The sequence below is a fragment of the Pristis pectinata genome, chromosome 19 (genome assembly GCF_009764475.1).
Source record: "Pristis pectinata isolate sPriPec2 chromosome 19, sPriPec2.1.pri, whole genome shotgun sequence".
NCBI classification, from domain to species: domain Eukaryota; kingdom Metazoa; phylum Chordata; class Chondrichthyes; order Rhinopristiformes; family Pristidae; genus Pristis; species Pristis pectinata.
The window spans coordinates 42,320,341-42,340,707 of NC_067423.1; the positions used below are offsets into that span (position 1 = coordinate 42,320,341).

The following is a 20,367-nucleotide window of genomic DNA, read 5'->3' on the forward strand; positions in this document are numbered from 1 at the left end:
TTAAGTGTTTTTACTCTATAGAGTGCTCACACAGTGGTGTTTATTGTCCTCAGAGTAGTAGAAACCAAATCATTGTAAATCAGTGTGAGTGTGTCAGGGTCTGTGTGTGTGTCAGGGACTGTGTGTGTGTCAGGGTCTGTGTGTGTGTCAGGGACTGTGTGTGTGTGTGTGTCAGTGACTGTGTGAGTGTGTCAGGGATTGTGTGTCAGGGTGTGTGTCAGGGACTGTGTGTGTGTCAGGGTCTGTGTGTGTGTCAGGGACTGTGTGTGTGTGTGTGTCAGTGACTGTGTGAGTGTGTCAGGGATTATGTGTCAGGGTGTGTGTCAGGGTGTGTGTCAGGGACTGTGTGTGTGTCAGGGTCTGTGTGTGTGTCAGGGACTGTGTGTGTGTGTCAGTGACTGTGTGAGTGTGTCAGGGATTGTGTGTCAGGGTGTGTGTCAGGGACTGTGTGTGTGTCAGGGACTGTGTGAGTGTGTCAGGGATTGTGTGTCAGGGTGTGTGTCAGGGACCGTGTGTGTGTCAGGGACTGTGTGAGTGTGTCAGGGATTATGTGTCAGGGCGTGTGTCAGGGACTGTGTGTGTGTCAGGGTCTGTGTGTGTGTCAGGGACTGTGTGTGTGTCAGTGACTGTGTGAGTGTGTCAGGGATTGTGTGTCAGGGTGTGTGTCAGGGTGTGTTTCAGGGACTGTGTGTGTGTCAGGTTCTGTGTGTGTGTCAGGGACTGTGTGTGTGTGTCAGTGACTGTGTGAGTGTGTCAGGGATTGTGTGTCAGGGTGTGTGTCAGGGACTGTGTGTGTGTCAGGGACTGTGTGTGTGTGTCAGTGACTGTGTGAGTGTGTCAGGGATTGTGTGAGTGTGTCAGGGATTGTGTGTCAGGGATTGTGTGTCAGGGTGTGTGTCAGGGTCTGTGTGTGTGTCAGTGACTGTGTGTGTGTCAGGGATTGTGTGTCAGGGATTGTGTGTCAGGGTGTGTGTCAGGGTCTGTGTGTGTGTCAGTGACTGTGTGTGTGTCAGGGATTGTGTGTCAGGGATTGTGTGTCAGGGTGTGTGTCAGGGACTGTGTGAGTGTGTCATGGACTGTGTGTGTGTCAGTGACCGTGTGAGTGTGTCATGGACTGTGTGTGTGTGTCAGTGACCGTGTGAGTGTGTCAGGGACTGTGTGAGTGTGTCAGCCACTGCCGGAGCGGCAGTGGGAGTTGCGGCGGGGCGGACCTCGGTTGGCCAGCTCCACAATGTGGACGCGGAGCGGGCTGCTGGTTCGGAACGCCGCCCAGGTTGTGGCGGTCTGCGAGAATGGAGCCCAGTACCGGACCGGCGGCGACATGCGGGACGTGGCGCTCATTCCTGGCGGCAGTGTTGTGATCGGAAGGTAAAGGCTCAGTCCCCTGTGCCGGGCGCGGAAAGCCTGAGTTACCAGCCGGAGGGACGGACACTCCCCGCTCCTGCCCACCCGCTGCGCGTCTACCCCGGCCCAGGGGAAGGGGGAAGGTCCCATGGGCTGTCTGAAGGATGAAGTCTGTCCTCCCCTGCGTCCTGCCCTGTAGTTCTCCCTCAGCCGAACCAGCGGCTTCCCAGGACATTCCTGGGGTCTTTCTGTGGACAATTTAGGCGTCACTGTGCCACATTCATGATGTGGCTCCCTGTCCGCAAAGCGCCACAAGACGCAGCCAGGAGGTCAGAGCTGGCACAGAGGTACAAGTTGTACTTGCTGCCCATTGCCAAGGACTGAGGGCAGTTGTCTCACTCTGCTTTACAGAGACGGGCTGATCGAGGCGGTGGGACCCGCGGACGTTATCCAGTCCCAGTACCGAGGAGTGGTGTTTGACCAGGAAATAGACGCCAGTGGGTTGTGTGTACTGCCAGGTTGGTACCTCAATGCAATCCATTCAGTTGTCTTATTTCTACAGCGAAGGGGGTGGGGGGATTCCGGACCCACCGAGCAAATTTTTTTTTTGGTTCTGACTTAAACTCTGTGTTGCAGGTCTGGTGGACGCGCACACCCACCCGGTGTGGGCTGGAGACAGGGTTCGTGAATTCGCCATGAAGGTAATGCGAGCCAGTGAGAGAAAACTTGAGGCTGGAGCACGGCTGGCCTCTGGGCGAGGGGCTGGGGGTAGTGGGGGAGATGTGTCCAGGATCCTGGGATGAACAAGTGCGACTAGAATAGGGTTAAACATGGTTCCCTTGGCTCTCTCAAATGGGTGTAAAAGGCGACTCCTTTAGGGAAGGGCAGTCAGGGACGTGTCTAACCTTATCTCCATATTCTCATCTGCTCACGGTCACCTGTCACCCCAGAGTTTATCATCTGTCTATCCTTGCTCTAAAAAAATTCAAGAATCTCACTTACACTACCCTTTGAGGAAAAGAGTTCTAAAGATTCATCATCCATTGATAGAAAAAAAAACTTAGAACATAGAACATTACAGCAACAGTACAGGCCCTTCGGCCCACGATATTGTGCCAACATTTTCTCCGGCTCTAAGATCTATCTAACCCTTCCCTCCCACATAGTCCCCCATTTCTCTATCATCCATGTGTCTATCTAAGAGTCTCTTAAATCTCCCTAATGTATCTGCCCCCACAACCTCTGCCGGCAGTGCGTTCCACACACCCACCACTCTCTGTGTAAAAAAACTTACCCCTGACATCCCCCTTATACCTTCCTCCAATCACCTTAAAATTATCTCCCCTCGTGTTAGCCATTGTCGCCCTGGGAAAAAGTCTCTGACTGTCCACTTGATCTATGCCTCATCATCTTGTACACCTTATCTCTGTTCTAAATAGGCAACCCCTTATTTATAAACAGAAATGCCTGATTTTAGATTCTCCTTTGATGAAAGGCAGTCGGGGACGTGGCTAATCCTATTGTAACGTTATCTCCATATTCTCATCTACTCATGGTCACCTTTCAACCCAGTGTTTATCATCTGTCTATCCTTACTCTAAAAAAAATTCAAGAATCCCACTTCCAGTATCCTTTGAGGAAGAGAGTTCTAAAGATTCATCATCCATTAATAGAAAAAATACAAGAAAAAAGGAAACATCCACTCGACATCCACCCTGTCATGACCCCTCAAGATCTTTCAGTCAAGAGTCCTGGCAAGTATCAGCTTCCTGTTCTACATAACCAGGGTAGGCTATCTGGAACCTATGGTGTTGCTATTCGTGAAGCTTGCTGGAGCACACACTCATTGGCTCACACACTTCCCACACCAAAAGGTCTTCAGTTTCTGTGAAGAGCTTTGGGAAGTGCACAGCAGAATGCGACAGGCCCAATATAAATTCAAGTTTGTGTTTTAGAGCAGGGGAACTAAGGGCAGGGAACGGAGCTCAGAGCAAAGTGGGGGCCTGGGCTTGGTAATTGAAGGGGGGTGGTCCTGGCCCCAGTGTCGGAGCGGGGGGGTGGAGGGGGGAGTCTGGGCTCAGGGACTGGAGATGTGGGTGGTGGTCTGTCCTTCATGTATCAAGGAGGTCGCACTGAAGAAAAGGAACTGGTTACAAGAAGGCGATTTTCAACTTTCCTGTCTGACTCTCACTTCTCACTTTACTCAGTGAAAGACAGTTGTGAACGAGAGAGTGAGCAAACTAGCCCATTACCAGGATGACCTGCTGGCTGGGTTGGGCCTGATTGCTGGGTCCCACCTGTTAAAATAGTCACTGGCATCAGACAATAATCTTAATGTTGAATATAATTCTAACTTATAGAAGGGACATTTAAGATACTCTTAGATAGACACACGAATGAGAGAAAAATGGTGGGAGGGAAGGGTTAGATAGATCTTAGAGCAGGATAAAATGTCGGCACAACATCATGGGCCAAAGGGCCTGTACTGTGCTGTAGTGTTCTATGTTCTACGTTCTATGTTTAACTTAAACCAGGATGACCTGTGAGACACAACTGGCCCTTACTTTGATCAGAGTTGGTGAAAGTAGGCAGCTGAGCTGGAGAGTGCCTGAATTTATTTTCACCATGTATTCGCCAGCTGGAAGGGGCATCGTACATGGAGATTCACAATGCTGGAGGAGGGATTCACTTTACCGTGGAACATACCAGGAAGGCTTCAGAGGAAGAGCTGTTCGACAGCTTGAAGCAGCGATTGCTGTGTATGCTGAGAGCTGGAACCACTCTGGTTGAGTGTAAAAGTGGATATGGTCTGAATCTGGACACTGAGGCCAAAATGCTTCGGGTGATCGAACGAGCTCGAAGGGAGCTCAGTGTCGGCATCTCCTCCACTTACTGTGGTGCTCACTCTGTCCCCAGGTAACGTCACTGTTGACTGTTAAAGGACTACTTCACCTAAGTTGTGTTTCCCACCTATGGTTACTCTGCATGCACTCCAGACCAGTCCCAGGTTCCCAGTTAACGAGACACAGAGACTGCAGAGGCTGGGATATGGAGCATCAAACAAACTGCTGGAGGAACTCAGCGGGTCAGGCAGCGCCTGTGGAGGGAAACGGACAGTCGACATCTCGTGTCGAGACCCTTCATCTGGACTGAAATATAGAGGGGAGATAACTGGTATAAAGAGGTGAGGGGAAGGGGTGGTTCACCTCTCCTCACCTGCATCCACCTATCACCTCCTGCCCCACGCCTTCCCTCCACCTCTTTATACTGGCTATCTCCCCTCTATCTTTCAGTCCAGCTGAAGGGTCTCAACCGTCCATTCCCCTCCACAGATGCTGCCTGACCTGCTGAGTTCCTCCAGCAGTTCTTTTTACCCCCGCTAACAATCTGTGAATGTAGGAGGTAGGATTAACAAGTTGCCAAATGGATTAAAAGTATTGATGGTATTGTTGACAGTGAGGAGAATAATCTTCAGCTGCAGAATGATATTGATTGGTTGGTAAAATGGGATGGAACTTTCCAACTATGGGGAGAGACTGGATAATCTGGGTTGCCTTGAAGTGGAGGAGGCTAAGGAGGACAGATTGAGGTGTGCAAAGTTATGAGGTGCATACATAGCACATAACAGGAAACTTCTCTCTTCAGCTGAAACGTCTATGACCAGTGGGAATAGTTTAAGGTAAGGGGTGGCAGATTTAAAGGGTATTTAAGGAAAGATTTTATTCACCCTGGAACTCGCTGCCTTGCAGAGTGGTGGAGCCGGAGACTCTCACAACATTGAAGTCTTTAAGTGAGCACAAAAGCTTGCAGGCTGAATGCTGGAAAATGGGATTAGTGTAGATAATTCTTGATGTCTGGGTGAGCCAATGGGCCTGTTTCCGTCCTCTTTGACTCGATGAATATTTGAAGACTGGTTGGTGAATTCTCCTGAGTGTCCTGACTTTCACATAACATCACTAGCACAGATAATCTGATCAATTATTTCATTGCTGATTTGCTGGAAACTTGCAAATTGACTGCTGGATCACATCCCAAAAATAATCACACTACAAAAGGAATTAATTGTTCAATGCTTTGGTGCATCCTGTGAAAGCAGCTAAAAAGTAGCATCTTTGAATGATGCAGCCAGGAGAGGCCCATTTGCCTCTCTGTATCTCTGCTGGGGTTTGGGCAAAGCTCCACAATTTGTCCTACTCTCTGCTCTTTCTGTAGTTCAGTACATATTTCCCTTCAAGTACTGATCCAATTCCCTTTTGGAAGTTACTGCTAAATTTGCTTCCATTAGCCCTACAGGGGTTGCACTCCCTTGACTCTCACCAACTTTTACCAATGCACCATAGAAAGAATCCTATCTGGATGTATCACGGCTCGGTACGGCAACTGCTCTGCCCAGGACCGCAAGAAACTGCAGAGAGTTGTGGACGCAGCCCAGAACATCACTGACACCAGCCTCCCCTCCTTGGACTCTGTCTTTATCTCTCGTTGTCCCGGTGTAGCAGCCAGCATAATCAAAGACCCCACCCACCCGGGTCATTCTCTCTTCTCCCATCGGGTAGAAGATACAGGTGCCTGAGGGCACATACCACCAGACTTAAGGACAGCTTCTACCCCACTGTGATAAGACTACTAAACGGTTCCCTTATACAATGAGATGGACTCTGACCTCACGATCTACCTTGTTGTGACCTTGCACCTTATTACACTGCACTTTCTCTGTAGCTGTGACACTTTACTCTGTACTGTTACTGTTTTTACCTGTACTACATCAATGCACTCTGTACTAACCCAATGTAACTGCACTGTGTAATGAATTGACCTGTACAATCAGTATGTAAGACAAGTTTTTCACTGTACCTCGGTACACGTGACAATAATAAACCAATCCCAATACTTGTCATGTAAATAACACCTCTGCCTCTGAAAATAGGTTATCCCCTTTCACCCTTAGCAAAATCTTCCATGGTTTTGAGAACATTCCCAAGGTCTCCACATAACGTCTCATCTAAGGCGACCTTCCGTTAGAACCTGCCTATCACTATCTCTTACCTGCATCTACCTATCACCACCCTGTGCCCACCCCGCCTCCCCTCTTCTGTCCACCTATCACTGCTCTGCTTTTCCCGCCTATATACTGGGCTTCCCCTTTTCCTACCTTCAGTCCTGAAGAAGGGTCCTGACCCGAAACGTTGACCGCCTGCGTTTCTCCACGGATGCTGCCTGGCCCGGTGAGTTCCTCCAGCGTCGTCGTGTTTATCTTCTGCTAGATCTCATCTGTACCTTTTCTTCAGTCTTGATATCTATTATAAAGTGCTGTCTAGAGGACTGGACACAGTACTCCAGAAGATAAGCGTGACCTCTTTGCTCTTGAGCTCTCCATCTCTGTAATAACTCCCTGATTTTTGCAGCCTTCTCAACTTGACCTGTCACCTTCATGAATTTGAGTTCATATATCCCCCCCACCCCTCGCAGATCTTTTTGTTCCTGGGCTGCAATCAGGATCGAATCCTTTCAGTTTCCTTGTGTTACATTGCATCCTTTATGTGCCTACCCATTTCACCAGCCTATACCTTTCTAAAGCCTGTTATCACCTTTATTACAGCGCATTTCTGAGTTATGTTGTCCGTCTATGGCATCAAAATAGGAAAAATTATGCCTTTTGTACCCAAGCTCAGGTTGTCAATATACATCAAAAAGCACCTTGAGACATTTTTACAAATATTTTATTTCTATGACAGAGTTTTGAGATCACTGAAAACAACACCTATTGAAATATTTTACAACGAATGAATATGGAATACAGCACTCAGAATAAAGTTGTTTTAAATGTGATTTCCTTACGCCAGAGGGAAGACAATGGGAGAAGCAGTGGATGCAATCATTAACTTTCAGCTCCCCAAACTGAAGGAGATGATGACGAAAGGTGAATTCCATATCGATAACATAGATGTTTTCTGTGAAAAGGGAGTCTTTGACCTGGAGGCCACCAGAGCTATTTTACAGGCTGGGAAGGAGCTAAATCTCCAGATTAATTTTCATGGCGATGAACTCCATCCAATGCATGCTGCAGAGGTAAGGTGGGATGTAGCTGGCAAAGTGACTAAACACGGAGCAGCAACATTATTTACAGGCTGCAAATCGAAGACATTTTATGTAACTATCTTGCTGTTGTAACAAATCAAACCAAGCTGTCGACACCAAAAGAAATCATATAATTGTTCACATCACTATAGTACCTTTACCGTAGTCAAACGTCCCAAGGTACCCTGCCAATTAAACAAAATTGGACGCCAAGCCCCACAAAGAGATTTTTGGCCAACTGGCTTTGGACAAAGAGATAGGATTTAAGGATCGACAGTGGAGGAGAGAGAGGGAGAGGAGACAGGGTTTCAGGAGCAACAATAAGGGAGAGAGAAGGCGAGAGACAGTTGTTTGGAGAGGGAGCTACAGAGCTTGACCGCCAGATAGATGAAAGAGCTGAAAAATGCAATGATACTGGAGGAACTCAGCAGGCCAGGCAGCATCCGTGGAGAAAAGCAGGCAGTCAACATTTCGGGTCAGGACCCTTCTTCAGGACTGAAGGTAGGAAAAGGGGAAGCCCGATATATAGGACAGAAAAGCAGAGCAGTGATAGGTGGACAGAAGAGGGGAGGCAGGATGGGCACAGGGTGGCGATAGGTAGATGCGGGTAAGAGATGGCGATGGGCAGGTGCGGGGGAGGAGGGGAGAGCGGATCCACCGGGGGATGGGTCACAGGTGGGGAGAGGGAGGAAAAAAAAGGCTAGGCTAGGAAAGGGAAGACATGGCATGGTTGGGGGGGTTGGGGGGGGTAAGGACGGGGGGTGTTGTGGGGATTACTTAAAGTGGGAGAATTCAATGTTCATGCCGTCAGGCTGCAAGGTTCCAAGATGGAAAATGAGATGCTGTTCCTCCAGTCTGCGCTTGGAATTCTCCCGGCAGTGGAGGAGGCCGAGGACTGACGTATCAGTGACAGTGTGGGAGGGGGAGTTGAAGTGACCGGCGACGGGGAGATGCAGGTCGCGGTTACGGACAGAGCACAGGTGCTCTGTGAAATGGTCACCTAGTCTGCGTTTGGTCTCACCAATGTAGAGGAGGCCACACTTGGAGCACCGAATACAGTAGGTGATATTAAGAGAAGTGCAGGTGAATCTCTGTCTCACCTGAAAGGACTGTTTGGGTCCCTGGATGGAGGTGGTGTCGGGGCAGGTGTTGTACCTATGGCGGGGGGCAGTGGTAAGTCCCCGGGGTGGGAGCGGAATAGGTGGGGTGGGGGGGAGGAGTGAATGAGAGAGTCACGGAGAGCACGGTCCCTGCGAAAGGCTGAAAGGGATGGGGAGGGGAAGATATGCTTGGTGGTGGGGTCACGTTGGAGATGGCGGAAGTGGGGGAGAATGATGTGTTGGATACGTAGGCTGGCGGGATGAAATATGAGGACAAGGGGGACCCTGTCCCCGTTGGGTCTGGGAGGGGTGGGGGTGAGAGCGGAGGTGTGGGAAATGGCAGAGATGTGGGTATGAGCTCTCTCCACCACAGTCGGGGGGAAGCCATGGTTAGTAAAGGACATCTCGGACGTCCTGGAGTGGAGTTTCATAAATTTTGCCACAAATTTTCACCCTGCTCTCCCGTTCACTTGGACTATCCCTGACACCTCTCTCTCCTTCCTCGATCTTTCCGTCTCCATCTCAGGAGACACCTTATCCACCGACATCTTCTACAAACCCACTGACGCCCACAGCTACCTCGATTACAGCTCCTCCCACTCTGCCTCTGGCAAGGACGCGATCCCTTTTTCTCAATTTCTCTGCCTCCACTGCATCTGCTCCCGTGATGAGGCTTTCCACTCCAGGACATCCGAGATGTCCAACTTCACTAACTGTGGCTCCCCCCCCCCCCCCCCCCCACCGACTGTGGTGGAGAGAGCTCACACCCACATCTCTGCCATTTCCCGCACCTCTGCTCTCACCCCCACCCCTCCCAGACCCAACAGGGACAGGGTCCCCCTTGTCCTCATGTTTCATCCCACCAGCCTACGTATCCAACACATCATTCTCTGCCGCTTCCGCCATCTCCAACGTGACCCCACCACCAAGCATATCTTCCCCTCCCCACCCCTTTCAGCCTTTCGCAGGGACCGTTCTCTCCGCGACTCCCTCATTTACTCCTCCCCGGCCAACCCATCCCGCTCCCACCCCGGGAACTTTCCACTGCCCCCCGCCATAGGTGCAACACCTGCCCCGACACCACCTCCATCCAGGGACCCAAACAGTCCTTTCAGGTGAGATGGAGATTCACCTGCACCTCCCTTAATATCACCTACTGCATTCGGTGCTCCAAGTGTGGCCTCCTCGACATTGGTGAGACCAAACACAGACTAGGTGACCATTTCACAGAACACCTGCGCTCTGTCCGTAACCGCGATCTGCATCTCCCTGTTGCCATTCACTTCAACTCCCCCTCCCGCACTGTCACAGATATGTCAGTCCTCGGCCTCCTCCACTGCCGGGAGAATTCCAAGCGCAGACTGGAGGAACAGCGCCTCATTTTCCGTCTTGGAACCTTGCAGCCTGACGGCATGAACATTGAATTCTCCCACTTTAGGTCATCCCCACCCCCCTTCCCCACACCCCCGCCCCCCCCCCCCCCCACCGTGCTTCTCTTCTTCCCTTTCCTAGCCTATCTCTCTTTTTTCTACCCTGCTATATTCCTCCTTACCTGTGACCCATCCCCCATTGGATCTGCTCTCCCCTCCTCCCCCACACCTGCCTATCACCATCTCTTACCTGCATCTACCTATCACCACCCTGTGCCCACCCTGCCTCCCCTCTTTTGTCCACCTATCACTGCTCTGCTTTTCCCTCCTGTATATCGGGCTTCCCCTTTTCCTATCTTCAGTCCTAAAGAAGGGTCCCAACCGGAAACGTCGACCGCCTGCTTTTCTCCACAGGTGCTGCCTGGCCTGCTGAGTTCCTCCAGCGTCGTCGTGTTTCTCATGCAGATACCAGCATCTGCGGTCCTTTGTTTCTCTAGATGAAAGACGAGCTGAACGTGATGGAGCGGTGAAAATCAGGGGTGATTAGGAGGTCAGAACTGAATGAGCAGGGAGAAATAAATGGATTGGAGGAGGGAAAGAAAAACTTGCAATTGCGTGGCACCTTTCACGATCTCAGAACTGTGGTCGTGGAAGGATTTTGAGCACTAGGATGATATTTTTGTTGATATAAATCAGCGTGTTGCTGGATGGGCAATGTAGCTGTGGAGCAGCAACACGTTGATTTATACCAACAAAAATATCGTCCTGGTGCTCAAAATCCTTCCACGACCACAGTGATGGGGAAATAGATCTATGTGAATAGGTTTTGGGTGGCAGGTTTGGATTAGATGAAGTTTCCACTGGATACAATGTGGGAGGCTGGCTGGGAGTGCATTGGAATAGTTGCCTGAAGGTGACTAAAGCACGTCGCATTAGGTGAGCTGAGTTGGTGGTGGAGATGGAGGTTTTGGTGATGGAACAGACCTCTAGTCAGAAGCTGAGCTCACAGTCAAGACTGCAAATGGTTCAGCCTCATACTGAGAGAGGAAATGAATGTGAGGGCTAGGTCACTGGAGTTGTGGAAGGGGAGGTTTAGTTGGAGGAAATCCTGGTCAAAAAGCATGAGCTAGTGAGAGGCAGGGCAGGATGGGTGTGGGAGGTAATTCTGAGGTAGAGTTGGGTGCTATCAGTGTTTCAGTGAAGTTGCTGAGAGACCAGGCAGCTAATAACACAATCCACTGGCAACAGTGAAGGGTGACGTTTCTAGAAAAACATCACAACTCCCTTGGGAGGGTTTATGTTCCTAATGCACTGGAGAATTAATGTCTTTAATCAGAGAAGCACAATTACGCAAATCAGTTAATTTACAAACTCCCATTACACCCCAAAGTGGAAACTCCCCAACAACTCACAGTGAAATTCTTCAGGGTATTGTGTTCCAGAATTGGGTTTGATGCAAGGGCTGTGCAGTACATTTAATTCACAAAAATGATTAAGGATTAAGATAGCTCCAGGTGAGCAAGGTGAACAGGAACATCATCCCTGCCGAGGTATTTCGTTTGGGCCCCGAAGTTCATTAGACCCTCCGATGGCTCCAATATTGTAAGTCATGTTGCTGTGAATATAGGGTGCGGGATTTCTAATGCAGGGCTACCTGTCAGTGCTCTCACAATAAATCTCTTTTACTAAATAGCTTGGGGCTGAACTTGGTGCTGCCGCTATCAGCCACCTGGAGGAAGTGAGTGATGCTGGCATTGCCGCCATGGCAACTGCAAAATCATGTGCTGTGCTGCTCCCAACCACTGCCTACATTCTGAGGTATTGTGCTTTACGCGGGACTCTAAATGAGGTAGAAGTGCAAAACATCTAGGAATGCAGATGTCGGAAGAGCAACCAGGTTAACAAGGACAGCACAGGAATTCACTTCTGGAGGTTCAGAAATGAAAAGCAGAGAGATTCTGTTATACTTGTGTCGAACTTTGTGTCGTAGCCCCGTGCACGATTCTGGCCTCCACATTACAAAAACACCACAAAAAGTGCAAACCTAAGAAGGATTTACCGGGATGATACCAGAATTAAGAGTGTACAGCCATCAGGAAAGCCCAAGGAGTGCAGGGCTGTTTTTACTGGAAGAGGGACTGACTGACAATGTGGTAGAGATCTCCATGTTATAAGGGGACTAGTACATTCGGTAGACAGTAACTTGAATTTTCCACTGGTGAGAAAATCCAAAGTGGTCTTAAATATCAGACTAAAGAAATCCAGTAAGGAATCAAGAACAATTTTTTTCAGTCTAATTGAGAGGATATGAAATTGAATTTGCTGCCACATGGCAGGGTTGAGACAAGTAGTGTAGAAAGCAACAAGGGGAAGCGAGTTAAATCCGTGATGGGTGAAGGATTATGTTTGTATACAGGGTGAGTGGAGCCTCACATTGAGTAAAAACTCTGGCACACTTCTGTATGGCCAAGTGGACAAAGTTCTGGCATAAACCTATTGCTTGCAAATTCTGTGCATCAGGCTATAAAGGATACAATTTCTTCTTAACCACCTTGCCCATTTACCTTCAGGGATCTCTATACAACTTCCAAAATTTATGTAATAATGGTAATATTCGTTAACTGCTGAAGAGCCTTCTGAATGTTGTGTACCACTGATGAAGTGAGCCTTTGTTACTTATGAAAGAGCTGGCACATTTCACTGAAGTGCATTCCACTTAATCTGTCACTGTTTACATGAGATAATGATTTACCATAAATTTATCAGTGTTGCTTTTATAAAGGCCACACAAATTATAGGTGAACCATTCAGTCAACATTGGTTATAATGGCAAACATGTTTTGCTGACATTGGCCATTTTCGAGGCTGCAGTTATTTGAGTTATTCACAGTATTAATCATTAAATAGGCGAGGAACCAGAGTTCAACGCTCCGGTCTGGGTGAAGCTCATTGGCCTTTACACATGGAAGCAAGTTGTACACGATTCTTTCAGGGTAGGTAAGGCCAGTGATAAAGGTTCACAGAATAGCTGAAGGTTACAGTGGAACCATTGTTGGTGGTGTCATGTGGCTGGTGTCCATGTGGAGGTAGGTGTCTCAAGAACATGCTCGACTCTGGCTTCAAAATCCAGTGACTGCTTGCAATCTCTACTCCCCCCCTCCCCTCACCCCCTCAACACAACCTGTTCCCCACTCCCAACCCAACCCATTGCTTCATTGGTCCACATCCTCATCCATTCCAACTTGGATACCTTATGCCTGTGCCTTTTCTTTCTCAAGCATGCCGGCACTTCGTCCGACATGAGCCACCAAGGAAGGACAACATCGTCCACAGCTCTCTCCAACGTCCTCTATCCCAGCGCACCCCACTCCGAACCCACCCCCACCTCCCCCCACATCATTAACCATGTAATGGGTGAGAGAAGACACAGCACAATTGGTCTGTTAGGTCCTGGCCGTGTTACAGTAGGAGTCTGACAAATCCCCATCGCAATTTGAATCCCATTCTGAAACCTGCTTGGTTATTAGAGAGAGAAGAAAGATTTCTTTATTAGTCACATGTACATCGAAACACACAGTGAAATGCATCTTTTGCGTAGAGTGTTCTGGGGGCAGCCCGCAAGTGTCGCCACGCTTCTGGCACCAACACAGCATGCCCACAACTTCCTAACCCGTACGTCTTTGGAATGTAGGAGGAAACCGGAGCACCTGGAGGAAACCCACGCAGACGCGGGGAGAACGTACAAACTCCTTACAGGCAGCGGCCATAATTGAACCCAGGTCGCTGGCGCTGTAATAACGTCGCGCTAACCCCTACACTACCATGACTGCATTAACTGTGCTTTCTCATCACAAGTCTCATTAATTTTCCAGAAAAGCCCTTGTTGCTGAACTCAGTTCCTGGAATCTATTCAATATTTCTGTACCTTGGATGAGCCAACACAGAGTTGATTTTTAACCTGAAGACTCTATGATAATCCAGAAGGCAGGAGACTCCTTTCTGTCATCGCTTGTTCTGGATACCATCGCTATCATCTACAAACTCAATTTTTTTTCTCAACCATCTTCTGGTTTTGTGATTTTTTTTGCAGTTTTGATGTACTTTACAGTTACCCCTTATCTTGGCCATTGGTCTTTTTTAAGTTGATGCTTTTGGACTCTTTTTGCACCTTGTCTGTAATTTTGATGTTTCCTGGTTTCTTTCTACTTAGCAGACTTAATTTTACTGACAAACTCCTTCTTACACCTTATTTATTATCCATTGAATTCTGGACAATGCTACGACTCCATTCTACCAGGTCAGAATATTTTTATTCTGTAGCCTGCCCATTTCGCGTTTTGTCTTGCTGATCTGTCAAGTTATTTTTTTAAATGTTATTTACAGCGCGGTAACAGGCCCTTCCAGCCCAATGAGTCCGCGCCGCCCACTTTAAACCCCAAATTAACCTACCCATACGTCTTTGGAATGTGGGAGGAAACCGGAGCACCCGGAGGAAACCCACGCAGACACGGGAGAATGTACAGACTCCTTACAGACGGTGACGGGAATCGAACCCCGATCACTGGTGCTGTAATAGCGTTGCGCTAACCGCTACACTACCGTGCCGCCCATTTATAATTATATTATGTTTACGTGGATGAAAAGATTCTACACTTACCCCAGTGCATTACCAAGAGTTAGACACAGAGCTGTACTTTATGTTGAATTTTAGGTTTAACAGATAAACTGAGCCTGGGACATAGGATTACAAGACAAACCAACTTTCTTTTGTAAAAGAGTAACAAAAAATAGCATACAGAAGGAAAAAGGTTCCTACTTGGACTCAGCCAATAATAGTGTCCAGAAGTGTGTCCTCAGAGTTGCATTAACGCCCCTTAATCCTTGAACATCCTTGGTATTGGTTTATTATTGTCACTTGTACCGAGGTACAGTGAAAAGCTTGTCTTACAAACCGTTCGTACAGGTCAATTCATTACACAGTGCAGTTACATTGAGTCAGTACAGAGTCCATTGAGGTAGTACAGGTAAAAACAATAACAGTACAGAGTAAAGTGTCACAGCTACAGAGAAAGTGCAGTGCAATTAGGTGAGTCGTTCCTGGAGGTCGGAAGATTGCCAGCCCTGTAAGAAGACTTAAAAGAACATTATTAGTAATAGTTAGTGATATAGAGTTTAAATTTAGAAGTATTGAATGATTATAGTAAGGGTAATGAGTAGATCTGTAGAGAGCAGCTTGCAACAAGTCACCACACTCTGGAGACATCTTGCTTCAATAATGCACTTGTCAGGGCTATATTTGTGCAGCTTTGGGACCATTAGTTCCATGTGTCAACTAGTATAATTTCTTGGCCTACCTAAACTTACAGAGAGTAGCTGATAGTAGAACATTAAAGACAGTGGAGGGATTCATAGAGTTATAGAGCAACAAACAATCTGCTGGGGTAACATAAAACAAGTTGGTCTCCCTTGATATTACACTTTAAAAATGTTACCCCCTGAAGTGCGTCCAGGAGAGCTTTTTGAGCCAGTACATAGACAGTCCTACTGGAGAAGGGGCAGTACTGGTCCTAATCTTAGGGAATAAATTTTTAAATTTTTTTAAAATTTTATTTACAGCGCAGTAACAGGCCCTTCCGGCCCAACTAGTCCGCACCGCCCATTGTAAACCCAATTAACCTACCTGTACGTCCTTACAATGTAGGAGGAAACCGATGCAGACACGGGGAGAACGTATAAAATCCTTACAGACAGCGATGGGAATCGAACCCCGATCGCTGGCGCTGTAATAGCATCGGGCTAATTGCTACGCTACCGTACCGGTAGCATAAAGCTGGGTAAATGGTGGTGAGTCTGAGATCACTTTGGAGATGGTGACCATAGCCCTGTTAAGTTTCAAGGGATTGCTGCTGGGACCCGTACTGTTTGTTATCGTTAGGTAATGATTTGGATATGAATAAGGGAGGTATGATTAGTAAGCTTGCAGAAGCCACGAATATTGGTAGTTGTTGATAATGAGGAGCCACAGAATGATATTGATCAGTTAATAAGATGAGCAGAGCAATGTAGGTAATTTAATCCTGATAAGTGGCAGGACTAATAAGGGTAAGACACACATCATGAATCGTAGGGTCCTTCCGAGTATTGAGGACCTCGGTGTACAAGTCCAAGGATCCCTGAAGGTGGCAGCACAGGCAGACAAACTGGTGAACAAGGCGCATAGGATGTTGGCCTTCATTAGCCAGGGCAAAGATGTAAGAGCAAGGAAGTCACGGTACAACGTTAGAAAACATTGGTCAGGCTGCAGTTCTGGTCACCACACTACAGGAAGGGCGCGATTGCACTGGAGAGGGAGCAGAGGGTATTCACCAGGACATTGCCTGGGATGAAGTCTCTCAGTTATGAGGAGAGACTGGACAGGCTGGGTTTGTTTTTCTTGGAGCAGAGGAGGCTGAGGGAGGACCTGATCAAGGTGTACAAAATTATGAGGGGCATAGATAGGGTACACAGTAGGAAACCTTTCCCTGTGGTAGTGGTGTCGAAAACTAGAGAGCACAGGTTTAGGGTAATAGGTGTAGAGGGAATCTGAGGGGGAGCTTTCTCACCCAAAGGGTCATTGGTATCTGAAGTGCACTATCCAAGAGGGTAGTGGAGGCAGGCATTCTCGTAGCATTTAAGAAGTACGTGGACAAACACTTGAATGGCCAAGGCATAGAAGGCAAGGCCCAAGTGCTGGTAAACGGGATTAGAATGGTGATCGGCTGAAGGGCCTGTTTCTGTGCTGTACAATTGGATGACTCTCTAAGTGGCTGACTGAAATCTTTAACATAACATAACTTTACAAAGGTTTACAAGATGATAAGAGGCATAGATCGACTGGACAGTCAGAGACGTTTTCCCAGGGCGACAATGACTAACACGAGGGGACATAACTTTAAGGTGATTGGAGGAAGATATAAGCGGGATGTCAGAGGTAGGTTTTTTGCACAGAGAGTGGTGGGTGCGTAGAACGCACTGCCGGCAGAGGTGGTGGGGGCAGATACATTAGGGACATTTAAGAGACTCTTAGATAGACACATGAATGATAGAGAAATAGGGGGCTATGTAGGAGGGAAAGGTTAGATAGATCTTAGAGCAGGATAAAATGTCGGCACAACATTGTGGGCCGAAGGACCTGTACTGTGCTGTAGTGTTCTATGTTAACATTGGTACCTTGCAATGGTCAGGAATGAATTTCCCCATTTCCCCTTCACTGGTAAAACAAACAGGTTCTGACATAGAACTGGTAATATCTACATCTTTAAAATAATGTAGAAAAAGATTGTAAGGGTGTTTATGACACATAGATCTTGGTCTTATGAAAGCATTAATGTTTCCAATCAGCAGTAAAGAGACTAGGAGAACTTGGGATCTAGTTTCACCTCCTCAAACTTTCCACCTTGTTTCCATAGTTTTGGAATGAGTGAAAACCTGCAGCCCAGTATGGGTCTAAAGTATAAGAGTCACATATTAGCCATTATGGATAAGCAACTAGTGGTCATGAGTCTAAATAGAACGGTAATTTGTCAACTGGCATTATGAAAAATTTCTAGGAAAAGCTCATGGACTCACTAACACCCTTCAGGTCTGGGAACTAACTGTCCTTGCACCTTCTAGTCTGCAGTGACTCCACCAAATATGGTTGATTCAATTCCAGTGAAGAGACCTCAGTTGTAAAGATAAGGCACACCACTGACACTACCAGCTCCAGGCAGAATTGCCAGCAATGGTCCAATCCTGAGAACATTTTAAGGTGTAAATAGCACAAAGGTGAACACAAATTGTCTGTTCACTGCCATTAAACACAAATCTGACAAGCAAGGTAAGGGGTAGGAGGGTAAGTATTGTTTAAAAAGCTGTGGGTGTGGGCAGCAAATATAGGATATGGAATTTGTGGAGAAGTTGTGAAGGTTGGGTGCAGAAAAATTGGCTGGCAGAAATATTTACTGGTTCGTTGACAACAAAACTGTTTCACTAGTTGTACAAAGTTTATAATGATCACACTGTAGTGTAGGGGCAGGTACAGTAGTGTAGAGGCAGGCACTGTAGTGTAGGGGCAGGTACGGTAGTGTAGGGGCAGGTCCGGTAGTGTAGGGGCAGGTAGAGTAGTGTAGGGGCAGGCACTGTAGTGTAGGGCAGGCACTGTAGTGTAGGGGCAGGTAGAGTAGTGTAGGGGCAGGCACTGTAGTGTAGGGCAGGTACGGTAGTGTAGGGGCAGGCACTGTAGTGTAGGGCAGGTACGGTAGTGTAGAGGCAGGTACGGTAGTGTAGGGCAGGCACTGTAGTGTAGGGCAGGTACGGTAGTGTAGAGGCAGGTACGGTAGTGTAGAGGCAGGTACAGTAGTGTAGGGGCAGGTACGGTAGTGTAGAGGCAGGTCCGGTAGTGTAGGGCAGGTACAGTAGTGTAGGGCAGGTACAGTAGTGTAGGGGCAGGCACTGTAGTGTAGGGCAGGTACAGTAGTGTAGGGCAGGTACGGTAGTGTAGAGGCAGGTCCGGTAGTGTAGGGGCAGGTAGAGTAGTGTAGGGCAGGTACGGTAGTGTAGGGGCAGGTCCGGTAGTGTAGGGGCAGGTACGGTAGTGTAGGGGCAGGCACTGTAGTGTAGAGGCAGGTACAGTAGTGTAGGGCAGGTACGGTAGTGTAGGGGCAGGTACGGTAGTGTAGGGCAGGTACAGTAGTGTAGGGGCAGGCACTGTAGTGTAGGGCAGGTACGGTAGTGTAGGGCAGGTACGGTAGTGTAGGGGCAGGCACTGTAGTGTAGAGGCAGGTACGGTAGTGTAGGGGCAGGCACTGTAGTGTAGAGGCAGGTACGGTAGTGTAGGGGCAGGCACAGTAGTGTAGGGGCAGGCACTGTAGTGTAGGGCAGGTACGGTAGTGTAGGGGCAGGTACGGTAGTGTAGGGGCAGGCACTGTAGTGTAGGGCAGGTACGGTAGTGTAGGGGCAGGCACTGTAGTGTAGGGGCAGGTACAGTAGTGTAGGGCAGGTACGGTAGTGTAGGGCAGGCACTGTAGTGTAGGGCAGGTACGGTAGTGTAGGGGCAGGCACTGTAGTGTAGGGCAGGTACAGTAGTGTAGGGCAGGTACGGTAGTGTAGGGCAGGCACTGTAGTGTAGGGCAGGTACGGTAGTGTAGGGCAGGCACTGTAGTGTAGGGCAGGCACTGTAGTGTAGGGGCAGGTACGGTAGTGTAGGGGCAGGCACTGTAGTGTAGGGGCAGGTACGGTAGTGTAGGGGCAGGCACTGTAGTGTAGGGCAGGCACTGTAGTGTAGAGGCAGGTACGGTAGTGTAGGGGCAGGTACGGTAGTGTAGGGCAGGCACTGTAGTGTAGGGGCAGGTACGGTAGTGTAGGGCAGGCACTGTAGTGTAGGGGCAGGTAGAGTAGTGTAGGGGCAGGTACAGTAGTGTAGGGGCAGGCACTGTAGTGTAGGGGCAGGCACTGTAGTGTAGGGCAGGTACAGTAGTGTAGAGGCAGGTACGGTAGTGTAGGGGCAGGCACTGTAGTGTAGGGGCAGGCACTGTAGTGTAGGGGCAGGTAGAGTAGTGTAGGGGCAGGTACGGTAGTGTAGGGACAGGTACAGTAGTGTAGGGCAGGCACTGTAGTGTAGGGCAGGTACGGTAGTGTAGGGCAGGCACTGTAGTGTAGGGGCAGGTAGAGTAGTGTAGGGGCAGGTACAGTAGTGTAGGGGCAGGCACTGTAGTGTAGGGGCAGGCACTGTAGTGTAGGGCAGGTACAGTAGTGTAGAGGCAGGTACGGTAGTGTAGGGGCAGGCACTGTAGTGTAGGGGCAGGCACTGTAGTGTAGGGGCAGGTAGAGAAGTGTAGGGGCAGGTACGGTAGTGTAGGGACAGGTACAGTAGTGTAGGGGCAGGTACGGTAGTGTAGAGGCGGCATGGTAGTGTATTGGTTAGCATAACACTATTACAGCGCCAGCGACCCGGGTTCAATTCCGGCCACTGTCTGTAAGGAGTTTGTACGTTCTCCCCGTGTGTCTGCGTGGGTTTCCTCTGGGTGCTCCGGTTTCCTCCCACATTCCAAAGATGTACAGGTTAGGAAGTTGTAGGTATGCTATGTTGGTGCCGGAAGCGTGGCAACACTTGTGGGCTGCCCCCAGGACAGTGTACGCAAAATATGCATTTCACTGTGTGTTTCGATGTACGTGTGACCAATAAAGAAATATTATCTTATCTTAATAATAAGAAACCCAACCTGAGCAGCTTCACGTCCCTTCACATCAACAGATTGCATTTGTGTAGCACCATTGACTGAGAAAGGTAATCGCACACAAATGGACACCAAGTCAAGGAACCAGAAGTACTTTTAGAAGCGAAGATACCGAGGACCTTAAAAGAAATGATGTGAGGCCAGAGATTAGCGAGGTAATCCCACAGCCTAGGGTCGAGACTGTTGAATGCAATGCTGCCAGTGGTGGAGTAAAAGGAT

General features: G+C 48.6%; 1 protein-coding gene across 6 annotated transcripts in view; it reads left to right on the forward strand.

The window, feature by feature from the left end:
• Nucleotides 1–1,079: 1,079 nt before the first annotated feature.
• Nucleotides 1,080–20,367, forward strand: part of amdhd1 (amidohydrolase domain containing 1) — a 28,233-nt gene continuing 8,945 nt past the window's right edge. For 5 of the 6 annotated variants that reach the window (XM_052033963.1, XM_052033966.1, XM_052033962.1 and 2 more), the window contains exons 1-6: nucleotides 1,080–1,368; nucleotides 1,756–1,862; nucleotides 1,981–2,045; nucleotides 3,983–4,260; nucleotides 7,188–7,413; nucleotides 11,586–11,710. In XM_052033963.1, the coding sequence (XP_051889923.1) occupies nucleotides 1,232–1,368; nucleotides 1,756–1,862; nucleotides 1,981–2,045; nucleotides 3,983–4,260; nucleotides 7,188–7,413; nucleotides 11,586–11,710 (938 nt within the window). In that variant the 5' untranslated portion in view covers nucleotides 1,080–1,231. The remainder of the gene's footprint in view (nucleotides 1,369–1,755; nucleotides 1,863–1,980; nucleotides 2,046–3,982; nucleotides 4,261–7,187; nucleotides 7,414–11,585; nucleotides 11,711–20,367) is intronic. The other variant, XM_052033965.1, reaches the window with a different exon arrangement.